Source organism: Pavona decussata, unplaced genomic scaffold (genome assembly GCF_977016875.1).
Source record: "Pavona decussata unplaced genomic scaffold, jaPavDecu1.1 SCAFFOLD_25, whole genome shotgun sequence".
Lineage (NCBI taxonomy): Eukaryota > Metazoa > Cnidaria > Anthozoa > Scleractinia > Agariciidae > Pavona > Pavona decussata.
The window spans coordinates 2,455,210-2,467,500 of NW_028145448.1; the positions used below are offsets into that span (position 1 = coordinate 2,455,210).

Consider the following 12,291-nt stretch of genomic DNA (forward strand, 5'->3'; position numbering starts at 1 on the left):
GACACAAGAAAGCCGCTGCTAAAATTATGTTGACAATGGTGTCCAAAGTGAGCGCGCTGCATCATGCGTACAAGTGAGTTGTACGCGTTGGATTGCTAAGCAAAAATTTTCACAAAGCTTTTAACAGAGAGACAAAACTAAAAACAAAGGATGTGTATAAGAACTTGTCGCATACAAGTTTAAATCGATACAAGAAATCACTTTCACAAAAAGACAGAAGTGTCAAGATAAATTTTTGTAAGTCATGCGTCTACGCGCGTGCAAAGCAAAGGTGAAACTTGTGATTGTCGCGACCTGCGTCGGACCATTTTCATTGACCAATCAGATTAGAGAACGTGATCCATTTTACCGGATGTTTTTTCCGTAGACAACTATCAAAGTCAAGTTAAGAGGTGAACTTAAATTGTTCAGCATTGCACGACCGCTATCGTTTCGCTTTTCTGGTTTCCTTTCGCCATGCTGTTCAAGTTTCCCTTAATGATCTGCTTGGCAGCGACTTGGAGTATAAAGTAAGTTAAAGTATCACCTCCTAGCTAAGGAGCTTTCGCTTTGTGTGTGTGCGTGTGGGTGCTTAGCATGTAACTGCTTGGATTGTTTTTCCAAACTTAAACAGAATCGCCTCTTGTGGTCCGGTCAACGTTCTTCTGGAAAGCAACGGCGAGTCTGTCAAAGTCGGCGAAATCTTACTGGAAGATCTGCAGGTACAGTGCGAATGAATTCAAATATTTTTGGGAGTCATTTTAAAATTTGGCTTAATAAGACATTTTGGGTAAGTCGCGCCTAATCCTCCTTCAGGAATGCGCCGAGACCAGATTGCCAAGGATGAAATTGACACCATTAGCAAGATTGACCTGTTGATTGAATACTGTAAAATCCCGGATAAAAGCCCCCCCCCCCCCACCCCCTGGTTATAAGCCCCCTCGGTTACAGGTCCTTCTACTTGTAAACACAAATTTTATTCCGGTTATAAGCCCCCCCCCCCCCCTGTTATAAGCCCGTCTGTTCCGCATAAAGGCCAATCTTTATGAAAACACCCCCTCCTTAAAAAGGTACGGTACTCCTTTATAAGTATCCCCGCTCCCATCCCCATCGCCTTTTGACTTGTTGCCTAAAAATATACATTCACAGAACAGTCAGATTGAATAGAGTACGGCACTAGGATTTTTTTAATACCTGAGATCTGACGTCTGATATTGTTCTGTTAAGTTCCGGTTACAGCTAAAGTTAGACGGTTTCGAATTTGGTTTTGTGGTGAAATAAGTACGTTTTGTCATCAGCTTGTTTCGAACATTTTTTAAAAAATCCGCTTATAAATCCCCCCGGCTATAATCCCACCAAAAAAACATTACGGAATTGTATAAGCCAAGGGCCAACCTGGATTCTAAGGTATTTTTCCTTGAAAAAACATTTTTTCAGAAGATCCCAATTTGTTCTCATTATCATTGTTAAAAGTGGCAGGCGCTTGGGCCTGCAGTGGCTGTCATTATCTCGGTTTAACTGTTTTCTTCCCCGTGAAATGTGATCTACCTCAGTCACTGTAAGATATTCGACACGTCGCGGCATGTTTAACTTGCGCTATTTTGCGTTGTCACGACAGGAAGTTCAAGTTAAGAAGACGAAGTTCACCAGCAACTTGAGCTATGAAAACCAGGGATTATTGCACAAGGCAGATCTTCACTTAGAGTTGTCGTTATCGACCCGAAACACCCGCGATAACGCAGGTCAGCATTAGTACAATTTATAAATACCGTATTTCCTCGAAAAAACTCCAGGGCTCTTAATTAAAATTTTCACTAAAAGGGGAGTGGGAGGGGTGGGGGGGGGGGTACTATTCAAAGGAACGCGTTTAAACAATTGGTGCGGTAATGTAATTTTTCTATCAAGTGTTACTTAAACGAAATTTTGCATTTTGAGTTTGTACGCGGAATGCCCGTAGGGCAGGCCGTGTCTAGGTTTGGGTCGGTTATCTTTTTTTTTTCTTCGTAGTAGTAACAAATTGACATATTAATTTATGCATTAAAATGTGTCCTCCCCCAGTAGGGATTTATTGTTCTGATTGTCCTCGATAGAAGCGGCACATATCATATCACACAGAGATATCACGTGAGAGGGGACCCACTCATCCCTTCCTGTGTGACGTCAAATCAACATTTGATTTATTCATTAAACCTACATTAAATTCTGCCCTCTCCAAGAAGGGATTCATTGTTCTAATTGTCTTAAACAAAATCGGCCCAATCAAAGTCCATTATCAGCGCGTGTATCACAAGGGAGGGAACCCACTTATCTCTACCTGTGGGACGTCAAACCAAATCATTTCTTGTGGAAAAGTTGTTTACGTTCAATGGCGGCCACACGTCTGAATTTAAGACTCTGATCTGCCGTTTTCAGAAAGGAAACAAACCTTTTTCAAGCCGTAAATCGAAATAATAACTTCTAGGTAGTACTCGACGGTTGAAACGGTGGAAATTGGGAGAGTTCAGAGCGAAGAAATTACGCTTTCACAAACAGATCGAATATTTCAAAGCGAAGGAAACCAGACCAGTTCAGCGGGGTCATGACGTTATTGCAGAGTTATTCCTGGTATGATTCCCAGTAACACAACGATTAAATATCACGCAGTCTCTCTGAATAAAACCATTCAATTATTTCAATTGCAAAGAGATGATAGTTTTTAAATATCTGCGAAACATATAATGGGGGATAAATGGGGCTAAATTAAGCATTCCGTGTATATGCCGATTAAGGGCATCTTGTTTCTTATACCTTCCCTAGCATCATCACCTATCACCTATCCACTTCGTGCCATGTGGCACATAAGGCCTCAACACAACTCCGCCAATCAGCTCTGTCAGCCGCTGCGATTTGTACCTCACTCCAATTCTTCCATCCAGCCTTTTCCCTTTCCCTCTCCACTGTCTTCCTCTATGTTGTCCTTGGTCTGCCCCGTTTTCGTCGCCCTTCCGGTGTCCAGGTTAATGCAGTCCTGCAGTCATTATTCGGTTCTTTCCTCATGATGTGGCCGATGAATTTCCATCTCCGCCTTCGCCCCTCCTCACTGAGATTTTCCATCTCAGCCATCATCAGGACGTCTTTGTTTGTAATTCTTTCCTGCCAGCGTATCTTAAATATCCGTCTAAGACATCTGCTTTGGAAGACGTCGATTTTGTTTTCATCACTTTTATTCATCTTCCACGTCTCGCAGCCATACATCAAGACTGGCTTTACCAGTGTCTTATATAGCCTGACTTTGGTTTGTCGACTGATACTGTTGCTACTCCAAATCTTTTTCAATCTCAAGAATACCCCTCTTGCTTTGACTACTCTGTTGTGAATGTCTTCAGTGCCTCCGCCCTCTTTGGAAACTGTAGCACCCAAGTATACAAATCTATCAACATCCTCTATTCCTCGTCCATTTACGTCCACCACATCGTTGTTCCGCGAACTTATTCGTAGCAGTTTACATTTGTCTACATTAACTTTCAGTCCCACTCTTTCTGCTTCATGGGCCAACTTATCGGTCTTAGTCTGAATGTGCTGCCTGGTCATAGTCAACATTTTTGTGGAATCCGGTCACCGAAAATGCTGTTTTGAGAGCTTGAATATGAATATGTCGAGCGAAAAATGTCGGCTATTTTTCCGCGGCCAAAACGATCTTTTGACGTCATTGGTTGTATTAGTCTTACCACACGGAGTAAAATATGGCGAAACAGATCGTCAACGTGTTTGTCCCCGCAAAAGTCAGTTTCGGCGGCGAAAAAACATTCTTCCTTTTCGTTTCTTCAGAAAAACAAATCTCACCATCTTGATAAAAACCTTTCAAACTATAAACGTAGGCAAAAGTGTATATGAAAATTTCGTTCAGTGGCACTTTCAATGAACTTTACCTTTGTTTTGATTAAATCTTCACATGGCAAAAATCTACAACAATATCCATGTAAACGTAATACTGATGAAAAGTTATTAAAATATCAAGAAAATTCACCTTAGGTGATCATATCCTTAGATAGATGAGATTGAGTTCAATTGTTTATTGAAAAATAAACACTGAAGTACGTGTCTCCAATAAATACAATAAAAGTATAAAAGACTTATTCTCCATTGTCACACAAATAATCATATGCTATGGCTCGTGACCTCAGGGGTTGAATAAGCATTGACATAACAAGGAGTAATTTGACGCTGATCACTGTTAGGGTTTCAAGGGTTAAAAGACTACAAAAGTGAGAATTAGAAGTAGGCTTTTGACGAAAAGCTGATTGTTACTCGAGCTGCTGTATTTTAAAGTTATTTCGTTTTTCTTTCAAACTTGACGTTCGTAAGAAAGGGTGTTGATAAAATGAAATTTTTATTTCTAGGAATTAACTGCCGTGACATCAAGTTAAAAGGGCATTCTAACGGAGATGGTATGTACTGGTTGGACCCGGATGGAGAAAGCCATTCAAATGCATTCTTGGGCTTCTGTGATATGACATCGCACGGTGGAGGATGGACTATGTGTTACACCACCACTGACAAAGCCAAACCGAGAACCCAAACCACGTACAACGCAAAGACACCTTACGGATCAGATGGTTACAGGACAAACTGCAACAACATACCAGTGAGTTAAACTATTTCTTTTAAGCTCCATGTCTTCCTTCTTCTCATTCTTCTCCTTCTTCTCCTCCTCCTTTTTATTTTCCTCCTCCTTCTTCTTCTCCTGCTACTTCTCCTCCATTTCCTTGTCCCTCTCCTTCTCCTTGTGCTTCTTCTCTTTCTCCTTCTCCTTGTTCTCTTCCTCCTTCTCTTTCTCCTCCTTCTACTCCTCCTCTCTTCCCCCTCTTCTTCCTTCTCTTCCTCCTCCTCCCCTACTCCTTCTTCACTACCTTTACATCTTTCTCTTCCTCTTTCTCCTTCTCATCCTTTTCTTCCTCCCCTACTCCTTCTCCTTCTCTTCCCCCTCTTACTCCTCCTTCTCTCCCCTCCTCCTGCTGCTCCTCTTCCTCCTCCTTTTCCTCTACCTCATCGTTTTCCTTCTACTCCCCTTCCCTCTCCACCCCTCAGCTTCCTTCTTCTACTCCTTCTCCTCTTCCTTTTCCTTCTAAACTCCCTACCCTCCACCCCCTTCTTTCCCTCCTTCTCTTCCTCCTTCTCCTCCTTTTCCTCATCCTTTTCCTTCTCCTCCCCTCCCCCTCCACCTCCTTTTCTTCCTCCTTTTCCTCCTCCTCGTCCTCTTCCTTCTCCTTTCCCTCCCCCTCCACCCCCTTCTCTTCCTCCTTCTCCTCTTCCTCCTTCTTCTCATCCGTTTCTTTCTCTTCCCCTCCCCCTCCAGCCACTTCTCTTCCTCCTTCTCCTCTCCCTCCCCCTCCACCCCCTTCTCTTCCTTCTTCTCCTTTTCCTCCTTCTACTCATCTTTTTCCTTCTCCTCCCCCTCCCCCTCCACCCACTTCTCTTCCTCCTTCTCCTAATCCTTTTCCTCCTCCTCCCCCTTCCCCTTCAACCCCTTCTTTTCCTCCTGTAACCGTAACTGTAACCGCACTTTTCTTTCTCGTTCTCTATGTTTTCAGTTTACACAAATCATCTTCATTGATCACCAAACTGGAAAAAAGGCATACTTTAAAAGACGAACCCAGGCGCCCATAAAAGCTGCTGGTAACTATGGCAACGCTGCTGGCAATTATGGATTGTGGGACGGTAAAGGAGCCATGAACGTTGCTTATGCTTACCAGCTTTTGATTTGTGATCATTCGTTCTACACTGGCTTCTTTGTTTCTGGTTACACTGGTAACTGTTACAAGCACTGTAACAGCTGGTGTGGTGACAGAGCCTCACCTTACTTTCGTACCGCGTCAACCGATGCGAACTATGACGGCGTGGCCTTCAATACCAATGGTCATCACCCCAAGGTGGTGAGCAACAGGCTGATGAGTGTTGGTCTGCGCTAACATACTAGGGCTACCAGTTTTCTAAGCTTAGAAATACGCAGTTTGTTCACGCGAGAAGATATATAGAAAATCCTTTGCATAGTAACATTGCTTTCAATCATGAAAACATGTCTGGAAAAAGAAGCTTAAGACTAATTAATCAGTGCGCATGTCTGCAAAATTGTAAAAGTAGAATTACAAAATGATTAATTTTCAGATTTTGGTAGCGTTTCTGGTTAGGAAACGACAGGAAAAACCCAAGTCTCGATATGAATTAATCTTCTAGAGTCGATCTGTTCTTCCTGGGTCAGCCTTTTAATTATAAGGCAAAGAGACTTGCCAATATTTTTTAAATTTTATATCGGTAGAGAGAAAGTGAAAAAATTGAACTCCAATAGACAGAAAGTTAATAACTTTTGATTTAACCTTGTTAGATGCGGTATTAAAGTCAACGTACTGTGTTTGCAATAAATCTCTACGTAAACTACAATTCGTTTCAAGTAAAGCCTATCTTACTCCCTCGTCTTCCCGAAAGCTTTTTCCTCCTTAGGAAAACTCAGCAAACTCAGTCTATCAGCCTGGCGAAATCGATTTAGACAAAGAGAGCATGAACTAAAAGAACACATCCCCCATACATTGGTCTCTTCCAATGATAATTTTTTCAATCTTATTTTAGCGAGTGGTCATACTGCGCGGCTATTTTAACAAAAACACCTGATTGGTCAGTTGTAATGACGTAATTAAAATACCATGGGAACGAGAACTAAAATACCTTTCACAGCATGGGGCGAAGTTTAAGGCTATGTTCACACGGGACCGGTTCCAATTGGATCCGGTCCTATCCTGGAACGGACCATTTCTGTTCACACGGCACCGTTCCGCTTATCAACGTCAGGCCACACGGGACCGGTCTGTTATGGTTCGAAGTAAGAAAAGCAGCTGCTTCATGTATCAGTTAAGCATGCGCATAATACACGTTGAAGCTTTCAAAATGGCGCCGAAGAAGGCTAAATCGATAGAGGAAGGAGATAAAGCCTTCAGCTGGACGGACAATGAATTATCCCTTATAGATTTCAAACCGAAAAGATTGGGAAACTGTCCAAAGGAAATATTAAGACATCATCGAAAGGTTTCTCGGAAGATATCCTTTCGAGATTTCCGATGGATAATTGTATTAACAGCCATTTGGAGGATGGTCAGCTGCCTTAAGGCAGTTAAACCAAGAAGTATGCCGACTAAAACAACGGCTATTTCCCTACTCATGTTCTGCTAGACCGAAGTACGATAAAATTCAACTAGTACCCAAGCTTAATTAATTGCGCGGCTAGTGCCAAAAGGAACCGGTCCAGGCTTGCGTTTCTCAAAACTCCCGAAAACATTACGGGGCGCTTTTCGGGTTTTCCCGGGTCCCGAAAAGTGTTTCTCAGAGCACCCGAAAGTGTCCCGAATTGTCTCCCGATATTTTCGGGAATCTTTTCGTGTTAGAGCTGTATGTATGTGTACGTAAATCTTTATTTATACACGGAAAATCATCAGTTAAGCTTAAGTTAAAAACTAAAACTAATAACAACTGCTTTACAAGAATGCCGTGTGGGAATCCGATATATCAGCTAACTTCTTCATATTTCGCTTAAAATGCTCATCGGATGAAGCAAATTTTAAGCTTTTGGGCAAGTTATTCCATAACATGGCCCCGCTGTAAGAAAAGCTTCGTTTCAAATAATTGGTGTTTGGTTTGGACAGGGACAGCCTTCCCTCAGAGTTTCTTAAGTTGCAACCAGAGTGACGCTGAGAGAAAAGACTTTGTAGATATTCCGGAACAAGGTCATTTATGGTTTTATACATCATGAAGGCTTTTTGTTTCTTTCGCCGAAGAGATAGCCTCTCCCAGTCGAAGGTGGAGAGAAGGTGGTTTGAGCTCGTATCAAAAGGTAATTTAGTAACGACTCTGGCTGAACGATTCTGTAACTTCTGGAGCTTATCACTCAAGTAACCACTCAAACAGTACCAAACGGGGCTGCAGTAATCAAAATGAGGCACAATTAATTAAAAGCGTAATAAATTTGGATTGCAGTTTCTTTGGATATAAAGGGCCGCACACGTTTTAGGGCGCCTGTAGCTGAAGAGACTTCCTTGCAAATCTCTTCAACGTGTTTACCCCAAGAGAGTTGGGCATCAATGGTAGTCCCAAAGATTTGGTCTTATCGACTCTCTTGATAATTTGGTCATCAATTCTGATTTCTACATCGTCACATTGGGCAGATAGTCTTTGTCTTGATCCAATAATCATTAGTTCTGTTTTAGCAACATTTAGACTGAGCTTGTTAGCTTTCAGCCAACAGCTAAGGTTATTTAATTCAGGGGTTAGAGCTAGCTTAAGCTCTGTTAATGTGTTAGCAGATAACGTAAGATTGGTGTCATCGGCAAACATTCTTGGTACGGTGCCCGCAGGGAGTTGGGAAAATCATTTATGTAAATTAAAAATAACAAAGGACCCAATACTACCCTGTGGCACACCGCAACTGAGGGTACGAGCAGATGATAGTTTGCCACTGACATTACATTTCTGGGTTCGGTCACTTAAGTACGACGAGAACCATTTTATAGCTGCCTGATCGACACCCAAGTATGACATCTCACGCAAGATGATCTCATGATCAATGGTGTTGAATGCCTTAGCTGGAAAGTTTATTTTAGGACACGGCTTTATTATTACACAACTTTAAATTTTTCCAGCTGAAAACTGTAACTGTATTTGTAAAATAAATTTATGTGTAAATGCTATTCTTAAAAACAGATAACAACGCAGATGCTACTGAGCTAACTGGTTCACAGCGTGAAGACTGTTTGGTTTCTATTTTAATCTTGACCTTTAAAATCACCGTTGTTGCAGTTCGTCAATGCTTCCATATATCTGTCAAACCGTCAAGACTTGTCAAAGTTTCCATGATACTATTGGCTACTCGTTTGAATGAACTGAAAATGTTGCTCGCAAATCCCCAAAAAATAAAAACAAGTCATGGGATGTTTTGGTTTTGAGCAAGTTGTAGCGTCCTCAGACACCGCATTACTATGAACTCGAAATTTCGTAGTGGAGGCTGATAATTATTGCTGCCATCGGCAACTTCATATTCTTGAAGCCATCGAGAAATTTTGGTTCAACGGTTCGACCCATCGTTCGCATTAAGAAATAGCCAATCAGAAATCCTGTTTTATGGCGTAGCCAATTCTAGCCAATCAGCAGCTGTCTTATAAGAAAAATTTACATGTGCTTGCTCAGCGGAAAATCGCATGTGCTCGCAGCAAGATATAAATACAGTTGATCAGAGTCAAGGTTTCGCTATTTATGGGTGAGTTGTGGCACTTTTTGCTGATCTATTATGATTACTTCTATTCGAGGAAGCATTCATCAAGGTCATGAAGCTTTCGGAGAGCATTCTAGAGGCCGACAGTGTGCATTTATGTCACTTGCAGCTTTGCTTTCATTTGATCGAATTCGGTCGATTTATGGACACAAACAAATATCGATGACATCTTATGTCACGGAGATCGCCAAGTATTTAGTTTATTTCCACGTTGCGCTAGATAGACAAAAGAAAGTGTCACTAATCGTTCTAAGAATCAGTTAAAAAGCCCTTTTTATTACATGTTGCGTTAGACAGTGTTTTTCGTTTAATACACCTTCCGTTTTCGTTAACAAATATATTTCTTTTCCACTTTTAGCAATTGCTACAAGCATAATCCCAACAAAAGCCTTATAGGAACACCAGTAGTTACTTGTTAATGTTATAATCAAAGAACATACATGTAACCATGTTATTTTGCAAATGAACTAAGTTAATTATATTTTTTCTTGAAATTCTCATTGTCGTATTTGCATTCACACACTCACTCACTCATGCCCATATGCCGGCTTGGCATGTAGGGCAGCAACAAAATTAAGCCACTCCTGTCTGTCCCTTGCCAGCCTCTGAATGGTTCCCCAGGTATGATGTAAGGTCTTCAGTTCTGCTTCCACTGTCCGACGCCAGGTGATCTTAGGTCGTCCTCACTTGCGTCTCCCCTCTGGTGTCCAGTGAAGGGCTGTGCGAGTGATGTTGTCTTGCTCCCGTCGCATGACATGTCCGATCCATTTCCATCGTCTTCGCATAATGATGGTTCCCATGCTGTCCTGGTTGCAGCGAGCAAGAAGTTCTTAGTTGGAGATGGTTTCAGGCCAGAATATACGTGGGATTCTTCTGAGGTTTTTCGTGTGGAAGGTGGACAGCTTGTTGAGGTCGCTCTCTGTCATCCTCCAACATTCCGAGCCGTACAGTGGGGTGGAGATTACACAGCTCTGGTACAGTCTTAGTTTGGTCTTGGTTCTGTACTGGGATGACTTCCAAACGTTGTTCATCATTCTAAACGCATTTCTGGCCTTACTGAGGCGGTTCTTGATGTCGTTGCCTGCCCCACCGTCATGTCTGACAGTGCTCCCAAGGTATGTAAATTCTTCGGTCGTTGGTAGATCTTCTCCATTTACTGTGACAGGTGATGGGTTTGATACGTTCAGCATCATTACCTCCGTCTTCTTCTGGCTGATCTTCAAGCCTACTTGCTGTGCAAAGGTATTTAGACGGGACGTCTTCTCCTGCATGTGCTGGTGGGTATGCGACATGAGTGCTAGATCGTCTGCAAAGTCCAGCATTTGCATTCAAAAACACTTTAAACGGCAGCACTCACTTCTCAATGAGAACTTCTAGTATAAGAAATAAGTAGTACTGCAAGAGAATGGCTAATCACATTTGCAGCTTAGCATTGTCCGATGAAAGTTTTCCAGAATCAGACGAGGTGGGGATCTTTCATGTTTTTTTAGTTGTTGTTTTTGATTTTCTTTTACGAAGTTGCTGTACAACCTGTTTGGCGAATACTTTTTCTACATTACCTGAGGATGAAATGATAAATTAAGAGATACCTAAGTCTAGATATAAGTCACTGAGGTTAAATTTCAGTAGCCTCTCAAAAACATCAAAAACGTAATATGTGTCTTAAGGACGTTCGCGCGAAAAAGTTCTTCCCCACAGATTTTTTTCATACTTTAGGTATGGTCAGCTAATACGTTATTGATGTCACAAATGAAAAAACAATTGGGGGTCACCGACTTCGTTTCAAAGATATAGCGCTGGAAAAATACCCTGATTTTGAAAAGTTGGGCCTTCATAACTCAAAATGATCTCCATAGTTTTAAGTTTAAAATATTCAATATGACTAACTGGAGACAAACTATTTTAGTCAAATTTTATCTAAGGGTATATGTTTCGTAGATTAGTCCAACAGGAGTCATCCTTGTAATTAAATGTAGCCCTCAAAGACGACATTCGCGATCGTCACACAGCCAAAAAAGGGAGCAATTCGATGGCGCGTGGATTAATGGCTGGTCAGCTAGACCGCTTGGCAGATCAAATTATCGAGTCATCATAATGAGGGACAGCGGTTTATATATATATTTTTTAAAAAAATAACAGATCCTGTTGTTAATTTTCAGAAAAAATCAAAACTTGTAATCAGATGCAGAAAACAATATTTATTAATAACAGTTGTAAATCACATGTATTGTTCTCATTCTTTATTCGCTTTCGTTAGCTCGTCAGCTACCTCTTCCCTGCCTTATCTTTGGGGGATTTGCCATTCATTTTTCCATTCATTTTTCTTTGATAAATCTAAAAATTTTAACCATAGCGTATAATTATTTTTTTTTTAATAAGTTTGGCCTTAAAGTGTCATTTGGGGGTAATAATATGACATCTAGGTCCCATTGATGCGGCTTGGGCGTAGTTGCCGGCTTCCCCTTCTTGCTCTTTCAAAGCTGATATCAAATCAGAATAATATGAACGCGCAGACTTGTTCTTGTTCACTATGGTTGCTTTTAGGATATCAGAGGATCTGCATCATAAAGAATGTAGAAGTCATTAGGAATTTGCCAGTTAATTCCTTAGTAATTTTCTTTTAAATCTCTCAATAAATTAAAATAAAATAGTTAACCAATAAGTAATAAATTAAAATATTTGGTCCCTAAAACTCATTCATCAACAATAATTGTTTAAAATCTTTAATGCCTCAAAAATCTGTTTTAACTCATAATAGTAGTACATAGTGGTCCTTGTGATATAACATGAACATAATTGCTACTTTCCCCCCCTACTATTACACAATTGATATGAAATAAAATAAATTTTAATACACGGACAAAGGGCCGGGATCTGTTTTTTATAGTGTGAGTGGGGCTTCTATCTTGGTACAGGGATGTTCGGTGTACCAAATAATCGTTAGCGCTTCGGGTCTGTTCGGTTTTTTTTTTCCATTGGTCTGATGCACAAGCAAGATAGAAAGACAGGAAGGGACATAA

At 41.1% G+C, this 12,291-nt stretch overlaps 1 protein-coding gene and 1 long non-coding RNA gene across 2 annotated transcripts in view; both read left to right on the plus strand.

Moving 5' to 3' along the window:
* Positions 1-12,291, plus strand: part of LOC146485774 (uncharacterized) — a 108,451-nt gene that overhangs the window by 66,100 nt on the left and 30,060 nt on the right. The gene's annotated exons all lie outside the window — the stretch shown is intronic.
* LOC146485780 (uncharacterized) lies at positions 372-6,396 on the plus strand. Its single transcript, XM_085103139.1, has 5 exons — positions 372-509; positions 614-701; positions 1,598-1,721; positions 4,359-4,603; positions 5,550-6,396. Exons 1-5 carry the CDS (start codon positions 457-459, stop codon positions 5,925-5,927), a joined length of 888 nt encoding a protein of 295 aa, XP_084959265.1. The 5' UTR covers positions 372-456; the 3' UTR covers positions 5,928-6,396.

Excerpts from the sequence above, each read along its gene's own strand:
- LOC146485780 (XM_085103139.1), top strand. The coding sequence starts at position 457 with ATGCTGTTCAAGTTTCCCTTAATGATCTGCTTGGCAGCGACTTGGAGT. Across the intron at positions 702-1,597 it reads TCTTACTGGAAGATCTGCAG|GAAGTTCAAGTTAAGAAGAC; the intron begins GTACAGTGCGAA and ends TTGTCACGACAG. Across the intron at positions 1,722-4,358 it reads AAACACCCGCGATAACGCAG|GAATTAACTGCCGTGACATC; the intron begins GTCAGCATTAGT and ends TTTTATTTCTAG.